Source organism: Carcharhinus amblyrhynchos, chromosome 12 (genome assembly GCF_965287045.1).
Source record: "Carcharhinus amblyrhynchos chromosome 12, sCarAmb.v2.hapA, whole genome shotgun sequence".
Classification (NCBI taxonomy): Eukaryota; Metazoa; Chordata; class Chondrichthyes; order Carcharhiniformes; family Carcharhinidae; genus Carcharhinus; species Carcharhinus amblyrhynchos.
In genome coordinates this window covers 69,772,067-69,789,795 of record NC_137335.1, presented here as the reverse complement: position 1 = coordinate 69,789,795, position 17,729 = coordinate 69,772,067, and the positions used below count along the sequence as shown (strand labels likewise).

Below are 17,729 nucleotides of genomic sequence, written 5' to 3'. Positions count from 1 at the left end.
CTCTAGTCTCAGTTGGTGTGAAAGTTGAGTTCCTGGTCCTGGAAAATGTTCACCATTTTCCATTTCTTAGAGAACCTCTTCTCTATGAAGACTGACATCTAAAGAACAAAATTCAACATTGCTTCCATCATACCAGATCTATTTTCACTCAACTGGAAGTGGCAGGGAGGTGGAAATACCTGATGATTAGGATTCTGAACCTATGATTTCATTGTCCTCACACTCTCAGGAACTTGGACAAGTTACACTAGCGACTCTAGGTGGACTTTAGAAATGCTTTGGAGATGGGCTCAAAGCCTCTCTGTAGAGGTCAAACATCAGTGCTGAGTGGGGAAGCTTGTGACTGACCCAAATAGAAAATACTCATTTGGGAAGGTAGCAAACACATTGAGATGTCAGAAACATGCAGAGGTGAAGATGAGGCATCAGTGAGGACAAACTTCCCAACAACCCACCTACCTGGCCCTTCCTGCACAAACTGTCTTGTGTGGCAGAATCTGCAAATTGTGCATTGAATTCCAAGGTAGCTTAAATGTCCATCAAACCTCACTGGGAACAAGGCAACCTCAATCCTAAGGAACTGCCTGAGATAAAAAGGAGAATTAGGGTATTGGCAATGGTGGTCATTTTCTAATGTCTATTATTCTATAACTGCTTGCCTGTGTTTGATCTCAGAAGTTAGTCATGTTGTATTTTGCTTTCTTGTAAATCACAAAATTAAATGGGAGTTGCAGCTATAAATTAATGGGAAATGTTTCTGTCAAGGGGAGGACTTGTACAATTTTTTAATTCTGCAGCAACCTGGATGGTGGGATCACCCAAGTTACTTGTCTGTCCTGAAGCCACTGCCAGGTGCTGTTTTTAATCTGTCCTGCTGGGATAGAATCATAGAATCCTGCAGTGCAGAAGGAGGCCATTCAGCCCATCAAATCTGCACTGACCACAATCTTACCCAGTCCCTATTCCCATAATCCCAGGTATTTACCCTAGCTAGTCCCCCTGATCCTAAGGGGCAATTTAGCTTGGCCAATCCACCTAACCCACACATCTTTGGACTGTGGGAGGAAACCTGAGCAGACTTGTGGAGAATGTACAAGCTCCTCTGACCCAAGACAGGAATTGAACTCTGGTTCCTGGTGCTGTGAGATAGCACTGTGCTGTCCTTGATGCAAGGGCGACCATCCTTAATAGTCAGAGCACTTGTACAATATAGCCATCAGAACCTAACAGCAACTTTACCCCCACATGATTTTGATTTTGTAATTGTCACATGTATTAACAGTGCGCAAGAAAGAATACTTTTCACTATACAGACAAAAACGTACTGTTCAGTGAGAAGGAAAACTTGCAGAATGCGTTAGTCATAGCTAGGATGTAGAGAAAGGTCAACTTAATGCAAGCTAAGTCCATTCAAAAGTCTAAGCAACAGGGAAGAAGCTGTTCTTGAGTCAGTTGGAACAGGATGTCAGACTTTTTTGTGTCTTTTTCCCAAAAGTGGGAGAGAGAATGTCTGGGGTGCTGGGGTCCTCAATTATGTTGATTGCTTTTCCAAGGTGGACGAAAGTGTAGGTAGTCAATGGATGGGAGGCTGGTTTGTGTGATGGATTGGGGTACATTCACTTGTGGAAAGCCATAAGTGACTTGAGATGAGGTGTAGACCAAACTAGTAGCCGACGACGACGACGACGACGACGACGACTTGTTAAACAAAATGGCATAGAGGCTACCACGAGGAGAGAAAAGCTAGCCAATTGCTCGTTCCTCCTAGGAGGGGAGGTACTGGATTATGAAAATTAATGAAGATGATACCACTCTGAAGTTCTACTATTATTGTGCTATTTTGTGTGCATGTCATTAATGGCCAAAGTAATTACTCATTTGACTCCATTTCTGGATGGTTGACCACACTTACCAAGACATTAACTGAACTCTGGTAGACTTCTGTTATCCAAAGACTTCCCCAAACACCCTTTTAAAGACAAGGAAGAAATGAATTTCTGTAGGAATGGTTTTTTATGTAATAAAAATGGTCTTGGCAAATAATGGACTTCCTCTTGCCTCAAGAGCTGATTTTCCTGGAGGTTGAAGAGTTCCAGTTTGCCATTAAGTACTTCTAATTTATACACTCAGATGATGAGCCTTGTTTGTTTTTCCTCATAAAACAAATGAAGTGGAAATATTGGCTTGAACTTTTCTCTCGGTTGAGTAGCTGTGATGTTTGACTGTACATCATAGACAAGGTTTCTGGGACACTGTTTATTTTTCCACTAGAGTTTAGAAGAGTGAGGGGTAACTTGATTGAAGTGTAAAAGCCCCTGAACAGTGTTGACAAGATGGATGTTTCCTCTTGTGGGTGAGTCCAGAACTAGGGGGCTCTGTTTTTAAAAGTTAGGGGTCATCCTTTTAACCACGAGAATTATTTTTCTCTCCGAGCATTGTCTGACTTTGAAACATTCTGCCTGTGGAGGCGGGGGTTGTTGAATATTTTTAAAGTGGAGGAAGATATTCTCTTGTTGGACAATGTAATCAAAGGGTAAATGGAAATGTAGAATTAGAAATATGAATGGAGCAGGCTTGAGGGGCCAAATGACCAACTGTTGCTATTTTGTATGTTTGTTGAAGGAAAGCATGTTTTATCTGGGCTCTTTGGCCCATAGCCTGTCAAATTCTGGATGAAGGTAAATGGCATCCATGTTAATGCTGCAACGTCCTGTTTATCCACCTTCGGTTTAGCCAGCAATTGACAGCTGGGCTGGTTCTGCACTTGGTTTGTTTTATTTTTATCTCTTTAAATGAAATCAACATTCAACAACATAAATGTACCAGATGCTATCTTTTCCCCCTAGTGGTGTTCCTTCACAGCCCCAAAGGGCATCAAGGCTTGTGTGTCTGCTGTGCTGACTGGTATTAATTAAATCTGCACAGATTAGGCTCTGAACCTGTGGCCTACTGGTGGGTAGGGTTAAGTTACTCTTTTGAACATGTGCGTTAACCAATAATTAAAGAGCTCCACCCTTTTTTTGCATATGAAGCTTTCTACTTTGGACCAATGCTCTAGTTATTAGGCAAAAGATTTTTTTTTGCTCTGGTTATTAACTTGTCTCCAGATGAGACCAGTTTCCTTTCCTGCAGTGTGGATCTAGGCTGCATTTCCAATTATACATTCTATTAATAAAGAAAATGCCTTAACTGCAGTTGTCATGTCAAATGCAGCAAAATTCTGATTAATTAACTTGGTATTATTTGCAATACCACATGTCATTTTTATATGAAGCCTTTTATGCCTGGTGTTTCAGTGTGACACTAATTTGTCTTTTGAACAATTTGTTTCCTCTTTTCTCCATTGTGGACCCCCCCCCCCCCCCCCCCCGCCAAACCATTGGCCCTCTCCTTTCCCTTGCCCTCAAGGGTGACTGTTAGCGAGCTGCCCCAGAAGTACATTGTCCAGAGTCAACTCTACATCAAAGCTCTTAAATTCTCAACACTTTTTTAACCTGGCCAGTGTGCTTGGATTACCTTTTTTAAGCTGAGCAAATGTTGCCAGGTCATTCTAAAAGTTAAAGTTTACTTATTAGTCACAAGTAAGGCTCACATGTAACACTGCAGTGAAGTTACTGTGAAATTCCCCTAGTTGCCACAGTCTGGCGACTGGGTCAATGCATCTAACCAGCATGCCTTTCAGAATGTAGGAGGAAATCGGAGGAAACACAGACGGAGAGAATGTGTAAACTCCACACAGACAGTGATCCAAGCCAAGAATTGAACCCAGGTCCCTGGTGCTGTGAAGCAGCAACGCTAACCACTGTGCTACCCTGATTGGATTTCACTTTTAATTAGTGGAAGACTGTGTGCAGTGTTGCAAATCTGGATTCTATTTGTGCTTGTAACAGTAATTCCAATACTTAATGTATTTCCTGTGGAATTCTTTAGATAGTCATGGTGAAAAGGCAACAGTGATCTTTTTGTTCCTTTTGCAAGTACCAACTTCAGATTTGATCGGTTGTGCACCACAATTGTAGACCTCTTGTATTGTTTGCATTGGGAGCCAGCTCCTAAGGCACAGTAAGATGCTCCTTGAAGGTTCAAGTAATATTTTTCATTATTTGCATACTAAATACTACTTCAGGGGAAAAAGTAATGTAACTGCAGAAACATTTTCTGCATAGTTACAAACGTTATCTACTGCCATCCATTTGGGGAAACATGAAATACTGAATAATAATACTGGGACATAAAAACATAAGAACGCCTTCGAGCCTGCTCCGCCATTCAATAAGATCATGGCTGTTCTGAAGTGGATCAGTTCCACTTTCCTGCTTTCTCCCCATAACCCTTGATTCCCTTGAAATAAAAAGCAAAGATCCATTTTTTTTTTGCCTTCAGCCATTCTGAAAGTCACACCATATCATGATGTATCAATGAGTCTCTCTCAATTAATTTGTAACAGACTCAGACTTGATACAAAGACCATGGAGTGCTGGAGAACTTTGAGAAACATATATAGGTTCAAAATCATTTCCTCCAAGCATGTTAATTTGCTGCACGTTGTCATGTTACTATATCCCAAAATTTCTTATGAAAGAAATCTTTGATTTGCATATAAATGAATTGCTGCTATTAGCTAATACCACCTAAGGACTCTATTCCAAAGATTGGCTGCTCACTTGTTGAATATTTCCTCTGTATTTAGTTTTTGCATTACTTCGCCTTTAAGCACAGGTAGTGCCCTCTAAAACAGAAGGAATAGATTGTCCTGTACAGCTATATTGTAAGCTGACTGGAAGTCTCATTGCATCTTAAGCCCTGTAGCAGTTGTTACTACTTTTTTAAATACATTTTACTGTTCAAAACCGCAGAATGTCATAATTTGCTGTTTAAAGATTTGGGTGATTAGAGCATGCTTTCTTTGCTCCTGCTGCTCCATTTAATTTATAATCAAGGCACTAATTAATAAATTGGTTGTGCTGGTTAGGTTGATTGGCCATGCTAATTTGATCCTAGTGTCAGGGGATTAGTAGGGTAAATATGTGGGGTTACAGGAATAGGGCTTGGGCGAGATTGTGTTCAGTGCAGACTCTGGGCCAAATGGCCACCTCCTGCCATGTAGGGATTCAATAATTCCATTTTCCTGACTTGAATGGTTAACCCAAATGGGAGCAATTTATAATCAACATTGTGCCTGTCACGCGCTCTCCTGCGTTAGGCCACCCCCTCCATCTGGTTATTTTTAGGAAATCATTGCCACTCACCTGTTGTCTCTCTTTGTATGCAAGATGCCTAAAACGAACAATTTGTGCCCAATGTTTAGCAAATAACATGGGCTATTAGCCTACTCAGCAAGGTTCCCAACTCTGGATATTTTCTTGCTTCACGCATCCTCACAACTCCAACAGCCCCATTCGGTCAAGTGGCCTTTCACTCGTCTGTAAAACTGTTCAAAGAAAATATGCATTTTCTTTGATCTAACTACTGTATGAGAGGTTTAAAGGTCCGGTTTGCATTTCAGTAATTGAGTTGCACAAATAAATTGTGTGGCTTGCAGAGTCTGAATGCCAGTTCTGTAGTTAACCAGGAATTAGTCACTTGGGTAACGATCCAGGTAAGTACCTGTGGAACTGTCTGAACTCTCGGACTCTTAACTCTGAATCAAAGGTGTGCACGCAGGGCGACATCCCATCGGAAGTTGAAGCGTCCGGAACAATTCCCACATAGGTCGGCTGATGTGGCCCTCCCTTAGGTCCCCAATGCATATCTCAATCGTGCGTCTGGTCTCCAACAATCCAGGGTTTGGGGCCGTGTGTTCTGCATTCGGGATGGGCAGACAGGGTGTGTCAGTGTTTTCTAAATATCCCTCAACTTTTTCTGCCGATTTCTAAATAAACCAGTTGGACTTTAACCTGGTGCTGAGACACTCCTTACTCTCCCCTGGATGATCACGTGCACTCAAACTTCCTTTCCACATAATCTCTAGATAGCCAACTGTGCCAGCCAGGCACCACTGCTTCACAGGCCATATTTAAAAAGGTGTCACCAACTAGTGGGTCACCTTAGATCTCTGGCTTCTCGCAAGCTGATGTCCCCAGGTTTGCACCTTGCAGCCCTGTCTTTTAGATGACCAAAAGCTTTGTCAACTTTAATAAAATATGCATTTTCTTTGATTCTCCAAAGATTTTTTTCATCAGTGCTGTGGAAATTACAGTTCCCCCTCATTTCCAGGCCACTCCTGGAGTTGGCAAACCTATGGTTGAAATTCACAGAAGTATGTGCTGGTTTATAGCACAAGTGCATTTTAAGTTAAGACTTTAGTACTGTAGTATATTCATCCAGTCACTAGAAGGGGAAATGATGATTTCTGATGGACTTTTAGAGACTGATTCTTTGCCCTGCAAATAATTCATTTTTCTAAAATCTAACATGAAATTTTAGCAATGAGATGTTCAAGAATACTCAGCATTTGCCAATAGTTTGGAAAGAATTGTGGCTTAGTTTTGAAGATGGTAAATATTGGTTTTGTCTGGGTTTCACTTTGCTCACACATCTCTGAAATGGAGTCAATCAAACTTTTGTGTATCCCATCACATTGACAACATTCTTGTCAATCTTCAAACATTCAGCATTGGGATTCCCAGGGCCACATCTGATCCATGAACTTTGCAAACCAAAAACAGGTCCTCCCTATTATGGAGGATCATAGGCCTCATTCTGGAATGGTACGCCCTAGAGGGAATGGTGACTGGACCAATCAGTTTTAACCACTTCATCCTGAGGTTTGTGAATGAGTGGGATGCATTGGCCAGGGAAGTGATGCCAACTGATAAGTAATTTTAAGTGTTGCTTAGGCATTTGCCATGAGAATGAATTGAACGATCCATTTAGTTCTGTTTATCCAAACCCTGGTACATTCCCAGTCACCTGAGCATTAGTAACAGTGTTAATATTATTATTTAATGTACACCCACAGTGAGACAGTTGTCCAAATTCCCACATCTGACATGTTTATTTTTATATAGCACCTCTAACAATGTCCCAAGGAATTTCAAGGGACATTATAAAACAGTGTGACACTGAATTACATCAGGTGATATTAGATTAAAATTTTGACAAAGCTTTTGGTCATCTAAAGACAGGGCTGCAAAGTGCAAACCTGGGGATATCAGTTGCAAGAAGCCAGAGATCTAAGGTGACCCACCAGTTGGTGACACCTTTTTAATATGGCCTGTGAAGCAGTGGTGCCTGGTTAGCACAGTTGGGTATCTAAAGATTATGTGGAAAGGAAGTTTGAGTGCACGTGGTCATCCAGGGGCGAGTAAGGAGTGTCTCAGCACCAGGTTAAAGTCCAACTGGTTTATTTAGAATCGGCAGAAAAAAAAGTTGAGGGTTATTTAGAAAACATTGACACACCCTGTCTGCCCATCCCGAATGCAGAACACACGGCCCCAAACCCTGGATTGTGGGAGACCAGACGCACGATTGAGACATGCATTGGGGACCCAGCGGAGAGCGACATCAGCCGACCTATGTGGGAATTGCCCCGGACGCTTCAACTTCCGATGGGATGTCGCCCTGCTCCCTGGAGCCCTTTGTGCACACCTTTTGATTCAGAGTTAAGAGTCCGAGAGTTCAGACAGTTCCATGGGTACTTACCTGGATCGTTACCCAAGTGACTAAAACTTAGTCTAATTCCTGGTTAACTACAGGACTGGCATTCAGACTCTGAAAGCCACACACATTATTTGTGCACCTCAAATTACTAAAAATGCAAACCGGACCTTTAAACCCCTCATACGGTAGTTCGATGCCATCGTGGAGGGGTTGTGGTGGGCGGGGGGGTGGGGGGGGGCGACAGGTCCTCTGACGATTGCTATTCCTCGGAAGATCTGCGCCAAGATTTGAAAGCAAAGAATTACTTATCCATTCTTTGTTTAGAATAGTTGAAACACAGATCAATAAAATTTTAAAGCTACTGTGAGCTTCTGAACTTGGCACCAGTTTTTGCATGGTGCATACCCACATAAAATTATAGCTGTAATGGAAAATTTGAAACCTAATTACAGCTACCAACCCAAACATTCCCCATCCTGCTGGTGACCCAGTTTCAATCCATAGAACAACTGGATGAAAAAAAAGAGGGGTACTGGACACATGATTCAGAGTCATGAACACACATGTTATCATGACAGTTGGAAAATTTAAATTCAATGAAGTCGATCTTGAATCTGTAATTGTGGACACTTAGTACCCAAATTGTTGCCAAAACCCATCTTGTTCGCCAAGGTCTTACTTGAAAGGAAGTCTGCTGTTCTTACTTGGCGTGGCGAACATATCGCTACAAATCCGAAATGGCCCAGGAAAGCCACTTGGCCGTGTCAAAAGGCAATAAAACCAGCACCGAACCCTAAGGCATTGCAGGGTTGGCTGGCTGGGTGTGCCAAGCCCTATATCCTCACCAAGCACTGAGGGGAGCAAGTGCAGAAAATCTACTCTAGAATAGAAGAAACTTCAATATCACCACCAGGAGTGGATTAGTAGTGGCCAGCGCCGCTCCTTCAGTCAGGGTGCGGGGAGTTATCCACTCACCTGACTGAAGGAGCGGCGCTGGCCACTACTAATCCACTCTTGGTGATATTGAAGTTTCTTCTATTCTAGAGTAGATTTTCTGCACTTGGTCCCCTCAGTGCTTGGTGAGGATATAGGGCTTGGCACACCCAGCCAGCCAACCCTGCAATGCCTTAGGGTTCGGTGCTGGTTTTATTGCCTTTTGACACGGCCAAGTGGCTTTCCTGGGCCATTTCGGATTTGCAGCGATATGTCCGCCACGCCAAGTAAGAACAGCAGACTTCCTTTCAAGTAAGACCTTGGCGAACAAGATGGGTTTTGGCAACAATTTGGGTACTAAGTGTCCACAATTACAGATTCAAGATCGACTTCATTGAATTTAAATTTTCCAACTGTCATGATAACATTTGTGCTCATGACTTTGAATCATGTGTCCAGTACCCCTCTTTTTTTTCATCCAGTTGTTGTTGTTCTATGGATTGAAACTGGGTCACCAGCAGGATGGGGAATGTTTGGGTTGGTAGCTGTAATTAGGTTTCAGTGCACTCTGTTTTGGTTTCAAATTTTCCATTACACTATAATTTTTTATGTGGGTATGCACCATGCAAAAACTGGTGCCAAGTTCAGAAGCTCACAGATTTTAATTTTATTGATCCGTGTTTCAACTATATTCTAAACGAAGAATGGATAAGTGTTTGCTTTCAAATCTTGGCGCAGATCTTCCGAGGAATAGCAATCGTCAGAGGACCTGTGCCCCCGCCCACCGCAACCCCTCCTCGATGGCATCGAACTACCGTATGAGAGGTTTAAAGGTCCGGTTTGCATTTTTAGTAATTTGAGTTGCACAAATAAATTGGGTGTGGTTTGCGGAGTCTGAATGCCAGTCCTGTAGTTAACCAGGAATTAGACTAAGTTTTAGTCACTTGGGTAACGATCCAGGTCAGTACCCGTGGAACTGTCTGAACTCTCGGACTCTTAACTCTGTGCACACCTTTTAATTCAAAGGGCTCCAGGGAGCAGGGCGTCATCCCATCCGAAGTTGAAGCGTCCGGGGCAATTCCCACACATCGGGATGGGCAGACAGGGTGTGTCAATGTTTTCTAAATAACCCTCAACTTTTCCGCTGAACTCACTGGCTGACGCCCGCAGCAGCTGGTATTTAATGCCATTAAGGAAATAAAATGACCTAAGCCACGTTATGAAGCTGAACCATGCAAGGGGATGGGTCGGTGAGCTAAAATCTTGGTTCTGCCCCCTGATACCTCCTGGAAAAAGCCACCTTTTTCAGACCTGGTTCCGACTATTCCGGGCATCATAGTCGAACCTACATTTAGGTCATTTAATGTAGATCTTGAAATGGCAGGTAGTCCTAACAATAACACAAACACGTGCTTCCGAGTCCGCTAATCACTTTTTGTTTCCTGCCATTCGGCCAATTTGGCATGCATGTTGTTCCTGTTCCTTTTTTTATTCCATGAACTCTAACTTTACTCAGTCGTCTTTGCGGCACTTTTTGGAAGTCTCTGTACACCCTATCAACCACACTGCCCTCATCAATCCTCTTTGCCACTTCGTCAAAAAAAAGCTCCAGGAAATTGAATATGATTTTCTCTTGTCAGATCCATACGGTGTCCCTCTAACCCACTTAAGTGCCTCTTAATTTTGTCCTGAACATTTCTAAATTTCCCACCACTCTGACTGTGTATCAGAGAAGAGAATTGTAGGTCAGGCGAAGACGAGTAAAGATGTTGTCATCCTTTTAAAATTGTGAACATTTTGGCCCCAAGTGAATGGGAAAGAAAATCTAGGGCATGTCTTTCTGAGCAATAACCAGGCCAGTGTGCTTGGCATACATGCACCCTATGATTTGATTCATTGTCACATGTATTGAGCTACAGTGAAAAGTATTGTTTCTTGCATGCTATGCAGAGAAAACACATCGTGCATAGGAGAGAAGGAAAGGGTGCAGAGCATTGTGTTACAGTCATAGCTATTGTTTGGAGAAAGATCAACTTAATGTATGGTCAGTCCATTTAAAAATCTGGCAGCAGGAAAAAGGCTGTTCTTGAGTCGGTTGGTATGTGACTCTTGTATCTTTTTCCCTATGAAAATCACTGGTCACAAATGTGGTTAATGTGTCAAATGAGTATCTTCTATTCAATTTTCTTTTTTTTACCATACTGATGAGGCTAAATGTTTTTATTTGTAATGACTTTATCACCTATCTTCTCATCTATCTTCTCCTGATCTACAATTATCTTGCCGATACCGTCACAAGAGGATCCAGGCTGCAGCAGTGTTTACCAGACTCATTCATTAGTTCCCTGCCTTCCCTCCCCCAGTCCTCTCAATGACTAGTGTAGGAGACAGAGAAACACATACACACATGTCATTGCTTGTCGTGTACACGAGAGGTCTGTCTCTATAGCTGCTTAAAGCTTTGTAATCCACCTTTTACCTCAGTAATGAATCTTGAACTAGAAGCTTTTTATATTCTGACTATCTTCCTGCACGATAAAACATGCTTTATCTTTTGGAAATTTTAAAAGGCAAGAGCATACGATTATTCTGGCAAGATAAAGTAATACCAAATTCTGTACCATTTCCTTTCCTTTCTATACATGTATGGTATGCTTTGTCTATATAGTACGCAAGAAATACATTTGATAAATCATGTCCCTAGATCAAGTGGGTTTGCTCTTTTTACAGTAGGAATCAATTGTAAAATCTCTTGTTATCCAACAGCAGTTTGGAAATGTATAGCGTCAGGACAGATGAAACATTTGTTTAAATGTTAGCTCTGCTGTCACCCAGTGTAAGCAAAGAAATACACACCAATCAGTCTTTCAAAATAGGCATTGGTTCGCAATAACAAGGATGCATCTAATCCATAGATTTTATTATCTTGGGCGGGTGGTGTGCCTAGCAGTCTGTTTAGATCTCCCCGGGGGGGTTTTGTTTCCTTGTGGGCTGTAAGCGGTTTCTATGGGAACAAAATGTAGATTTTAAATCTTTTTCTAATTTTGAAACTTAATTCTACGGTGTGTAATTAATCCATTATTTTCCCTATTTCTCCTTCCCCTCTCTCTCTCTCTCTCTGTCTTTTCCAGGAGAATAGAAACGTTGGTGTTAAATTTTTATCTCCTATTTGTAAACTATTTCTGCAGTGTGTAATTAATTCATCCTTTTCCCTCTTTTTCCACCTCTTTCACCCCCTCCCCCAAATTTCCAGGCAAATAGATGCTTTGAATGTTTTTATTTTTTTTGAAAACTAATTCTGCAGTGTGGAATTCTATTCCACCACCCACCCCCGGCTTCCAGAATAGAAACGTTTTGCGTTAGATATTTATATTTTCTATTTGTAAACTAATTCTGCGGTGTAATTAATCCATTCCTATCCCTACCCACCTCCCCCTTTCCTGAAGAATAGATTCTTTACATTTTGATTTTTTTTCTATTTGTAAATAATCTATTCTCCAGGAAAGGGGGGGGGGGAATGATAAGAATGGATGAATTTACACATTGCAGAATTAATTTACAAATAGGTGCTTTTACATTTTGATTTTTTTTCTATGCTGGGAGAGGGATAGAAATGGATTAATTACACCGCAGAATTACTTTACAAATAGAAAAAAATCAAGTGTAAAAGTAATTCTCCGATGCGTAATTAATACATTCCTATCCCTCTTCTCTTTCCCCCCCCTTCCAGCATAGGTGCTTTACATTTTTTTGATTTTTTTTTCTATTTGTAAAGTAATTCTGCGGTGTGTAATTAATCCATCTCTTTTCCCCTTTTTTTTCCTAGAGAAATAGATGCCTTGCATTTTGATCTTTTTTTTCTATTTTTAAACTAATTCTGCAGTGTGTAATTAATCCATTCTTTCTTTTTTTTTTCCTCCCCTCTCTCTCTCGCAGAACAATTGCAGTCTTTGAGGTGGTGGCTTTCAATCCTTTGACCCGCTGCCATGGATTTTCTCTTTGCTGACTGCAGGATGAAGGCTATTCACACCATTGAGAAGCTGACCGACAACATCAGTGAGAGGTGCTTCTTGCCCTGTGTGGAGAGGACAGCTGAGCTGCTGCTGCTGCCTCACAGACCGTGCAAGAGTGCGAGCTGCACTGAGCATGTCCCAGAGGAGGGGACCACATCATTATGCGGAGAGGCTGCAACAGCGGATGGGAGAATCTCCGGCACCCAGCGAGCGTCTCTCTCCCCTGCCTCGCCTGCAGGGGCTCGGAGCCGGGGGCATGGCCTGAGGGCGGGCAAGGGCAAGGGCTTCTGGCCGTTCGCTAGCATGGGCAACCAGGAGGGCAAGCTGAAGAGGGCCGGCGGGGAGGGGCAGGAGTGGCCGGAGGACGCCCGGCCCAAGGATGCTGAGGGCGCCAAGAGGGGGTCGGCGGGCAAGAGGAAGGAGGGCAAGGGGGGAGAGGGCAGGAGGAAGAAATCCGAGTCCTCGCGCTCCGTCTTCTCCATCAGGAAAAGGAAAGCGCCGTCGCGGGCTAAAAATGGCACCAGGGAGGATGTGCTGGAGAGCCGGGCCCTGCAGACGGGAGAATTGGACAGCGTGCAGTCCATCATCACAAAGACCCCGGACATCAGCATCTCGGCGGACGAGGGAGGGGGGCTGTCGGACACCGAGGCCGAGCCCCTGGACCTCACCAATGACAGCCTGCCGGCCCCCTCCGAGCTCCGGGATGGGCAGAGGCAGAGCTCCGGCTCCGACACCGACATCTACAGCTTCCACTCGGCGGCGGAGCACGAGGACCTGCTGTCGGACATCCAGCACGCTATCCAGCTGCAGCAGGGCTCCCTCAGGGCCGCCCCCGACCAGCCGCGACCCCCCCACCGGAGAAGCGACAGCCTCCTCCTCTTCCTCACCGAGCCACTGACTGGCACTGATGCCCGGGGAGGTCCTCCCGACGTGGCCGCCGCCTCCTCCCCCAAGACCAGCAAGGTAGGAAACCTTGAGCTGGGAGCTGAGGCGGAGGGAAGTCTTGCCCCCTTCCAGGGTCTGCAGGAGCTGGGAGCTAAGACTGAAGGAAATCTTGCCCCTCTCCAGGGTCTACAGGATTTGGGAGCTAACAATGAGGGAAGCCTTGACTCTCTCCCGGGTCGACAGGAGCTGGGAGCTAAGACTGAGGGAAGTCTGGGCTCTCTCCATGGTCTGCAGGAGCAAGGGGCTAAAATTGAAGGAACCTATAGTTCCTTACCCAATCACGATGCTGAGTATCTAACACAGGGGCATGTTTCCATAGAAACTGCTGCCCCAGTGCCAGGCTTTGCCCCAGACTCTGATTTCTCACTCACCCACAATGGATTTGACTTTTCTCCTGTTCATTCTGGAAAAGTCTGCCTCTGCGCCCGCGCGGGGGAGAAGGGCACTGACCTCGGTGAGGACCAAGTGCTGCCCTGTGACCACACTGGCTACGATTCCGAGGTGTTTCTCCCTGGCTCAGCAGTTAAGACCAGCAGCCCCCACGTTAAGTTGGAATCTCCTGCCGGCACCCTCCGACCACACCGGCCTTTCCCCGTGGCAGCGTCGACAGTCAGGCCGTATCCTCCAGTCAATGCCATCTTCGTCAGAACGACGACCAGGCAGCTGAGCTCTCCGAGCAACTCGCCCACTGTCTCGCCGTCACAGAGCCCCCTGTTTCAGAGGCGGCGCCGGGCAGCCGAGCACAAGCGGGGCAAAGCACAAGCCAGGCAGCAGAAGCTCTCCAGTGGCAAAGGTTCCCTCAGTCGCTCGGCCGACTGGACAGAGGAAGTGAAACGGCCAAAGGGAGGCAGTATCAGGAAAGCCGGATCTGTGGATACGCTGCAGCGGTCAGAATCTCCAGAAATTCTACCTCTGGGACCTATAAAAAGACCTTCACTAGCTGATAGCAACTACCCTGAGATTTTCACTGGTAAGTGCATCCATGCTTGGGTTGTAACTATTGCAAAGATACCATTTTGTCTTTTCAGTTATTCTGTTTTAAAGTTTATTTATTGTCACAATTAGGCTTACTTTAACACTGCTGTGACAATCCCCTGGTCGCCACGCTCCAGCACCTGTTCAAGTATACCTGAGGGAGAATTTTACCATGGCCACCGCACCTAACCAGCATACCTTTCTAGTTGTGGAAGGAAACCAGAGCGCCCGGAGCCAACTAACACAGACACGAGGAGTACGTGCAGACTTGGACAGACAGTCACCCATCTGGGAATTGAAACCAGTTCCCTTGCACTGAGGCAGCAGTGCTAACCACTGTCACCATGCTGCCCTTAGTACTCCTATTCAAGTCTGTTTCAAAGCCAACATTGATTTACTGTTAAATCTATTAGACGTGCATTTAGTACAGGAGTGGTAGACAGTGGTCTCTGGAATGGAAAGCTATGATAAGTACTGCCCATGAATATTAAATGTTTGCTATCTGACTAGGTTGAAGTGTTTGGGCTAATTTTGCAAAATGTCTCTGGTTCAACTAATGCACAGAATTGTGAATTAATTGAGACTGCACCATTCTGAATGTAATATGGTCAACATTGCAACTCTCCTCTGAACTCTCATTACTGAGTTTTAATTAATTAATTCATGCAACATGGGCATCTGGCTGGCCAGCACTTATTATCCATCCCTAATTGCCCTTGGCGAGGCAGTTGAGTCAACCACATTGCTGTGGCTCTGGAGTCGCATGTGGGCCAGACCAGATAAGGACAGCAGATTTCCTTCCCTAAAAGACAGTGAACCAGATAAGGTTTTTCTAGCAATCAACAATGGTTTCATGGTCGTCAGTAGATTCTTGATTCAAATTGCATCATCTGCTATGGCAGGATTTGAACCTGGGTCCCCAGAACTTTACCTGTGTTTCTGGATTAATAGTCTAGCGGTTTAATACCACTGGGCCATTGCTTCCTTTTTTTGGGACTGGGAAGGGTGATATCAGGTATTCGTAGCTGATTGAATCACAGATGGTTACAGCAGAGAAGGCCATTTGCCTCATTGTTCAAAGACCCAGAGATAATGTTGCTCACCACATCCATACACATTTTGTTCCTTTTCCGATGGTGATGATCCAACTTCCCCCTGAAAGTCTATATTTGAACTTTTCCTCCAGCATACTTTCAGGCAGTGCATTCCAAATCTTAACCATACTTCAAGATAATGTTTTTCATCCTTTAGCCAATGCTGCTTTGGACAGTTACCTAAGGGCACGATGGAGGGCCGCCTCCTCCTCCTCTCCCCTCCCACCATACCATGCCCTGCCAGATCAGCATCTGCCAAGATTCCCAACCAGAATAAATGATCTGGTTCAATGCGTTTGATTGAATTTGTCAAAAGGTGACTTTGGTGTGTCGAGGGCAGTGCAGTTGGTGTAGTCTGTGGACTTCAGTAAGGCTTTTGACAAGATCCTGGATGGAAGACTGATCAAAAAGTTAAGACTGCATGGGACCATGGCAAATTGAATCCAAAATTAGCTTGAAGGCAATGGGAAAAGGATGAAGGTCAAAGGATTTGTGATTGGAAGCCTGTATCTGGTGGCATACTGCAGGGATTGGTGCTAGGTCTGTTGCTGTTTCTAGCGTATATCTAGATGTGAAATATGGGAGTTAAGATCTAAGTTTGTAGATGATGCAAAAATTGGTGTGGTAAATAGCAAGGAGGAAAGCCTTGGATTCCAGGATAATATAGTTGGGCTGGTCAGAACAGTGGCAAATGGAAGTTAATCCTGAAAATTGAGATGGAGGGCTAACAATGCAAGGAACTACATGATGAATGGTCGGGCACTTAGGAGGTACAGAAGACCAAAGGGATATTGGCTGCGTTTCCAAAGATCCCTGAAGGCAGCAGAATAGGTAGGTGAGATGGTTAATAAGGAATGTGTGATACTTGCCTTTATTAGCTGCACTACTGAAACGTCATAGCATGCAAGGCTATGGATTGCTACGTGCTGAAAAATTTGGAATAGGATCTATGTGTCTGTGCCAGCCAACAAGCACCCAGTGGACCAAAGGGCCACTTGCTGTGTTGTAAGTCTCTGACTATCTGGGGTGTTGCTAGCTTCTTGGCCATCAGCTCTGATGCTGAATTCCTGACTCCCGAAGGCTGTGGCAGCGGATGGCCGAGAGGCTGACTATGCACCCCAAATTCACAAATTGATGAACTTAGGAGTTCAGCTTTCACCCAAGCCTGGCAAGTGGGATTTATATTCAAATTGGCACCAACTTTGTAGTTGTTTTGCCTCAGGAACAAAAACGTTGACTCTAGAGTTGTGTATCAAACTATATTGTAAACAACAAATTTGTTTTTAACTCTTTTTTTTATATAGGCCATACATGACCTCGTAAAATGCATTCAACCAATGAAGGATTGACCATTTTAAGAGTGTTTGCACTGCATTTAAGATGCCTTGCCACATTGGACTGCAGTAATTTTTGATCAGTAAGGCTGCTGACTTGCAGTCTTCACAGAAAATGATTAAATTGCACAAGGCAGTTCCTAAAACAACATCAAAGAAATCCAAGAAAATACTATTATCCAACCTTTCATGGGAACTGAATTAGGATGACAAGTGTGCTTGAAATAAAAATGGAGATTTGAAGCTTAACTTGCGTTATTGTGACAAGTTTATAACGTGATTAAATATTGAGGGAGAAATGTTGGGTCAGAATGCAAATGGATGCTCCTAGTTTCTTATGGAAGTTTCCATGGCAGTTCAGTGAGCAGGGAAGTCAGATTATGATTTAGCATCTCATCCAATGGATGCTGCTTTGTCAATGTGGCAAGCACTCTGTTAGACTGAAATGTCAGCATAGATTCTGTGGACTTGGACCTAATATTGACGTAAGATCGCCAACTGAATTCAATTCTGGCCCCTGTCACTGTGCAGAGCTTGTACGTTCCCTGTGTCTATATGGGTTTCCTCTGGATGCTCTGGTTTCCTCTTGCAGTCCAAAGATGTGCGAGTTAGGTTGATTGACCATGGTATTGGAGATTAGCAGAAGGCATGTGTGGATTACAATAATAATAGGGCCTGGGTGGGATTCTCATCAGTATGTATTTGATGGGCCGAATGGCCTCTTTCTGTTCTGTTGGCATTCTCTGATTCTGAATTATGATGCATGGTAGGTATTAAGTAATGATTTAGGCTATCTTGGCTTTGACCTGTAGGACATGGGGGCAAGATATTGT

General features: G+C 43.9%; 1 protein-coding gene across 1 annotated transcript in view; it reads left to right on the top strand.

Annotated features, from left to right (window-relative positions):
- Nucleotides 1-12,521: 12,521 nt before the first annotated feature.
- fmn2b (formin 2b) overlaps nucleotides 12,522-17,729 on the top strand; it is a 409,270-nt gene continuing 404,062 nt past the window's right edge. Inside the window, 1 exon segment of the mRNA XM_080199671.1 lies at nucleotides 12,522-14,463. Coding sequence (XP_080055797.1) covers nucleotides 12,522-14,463 — 1,942 coding nt within the window.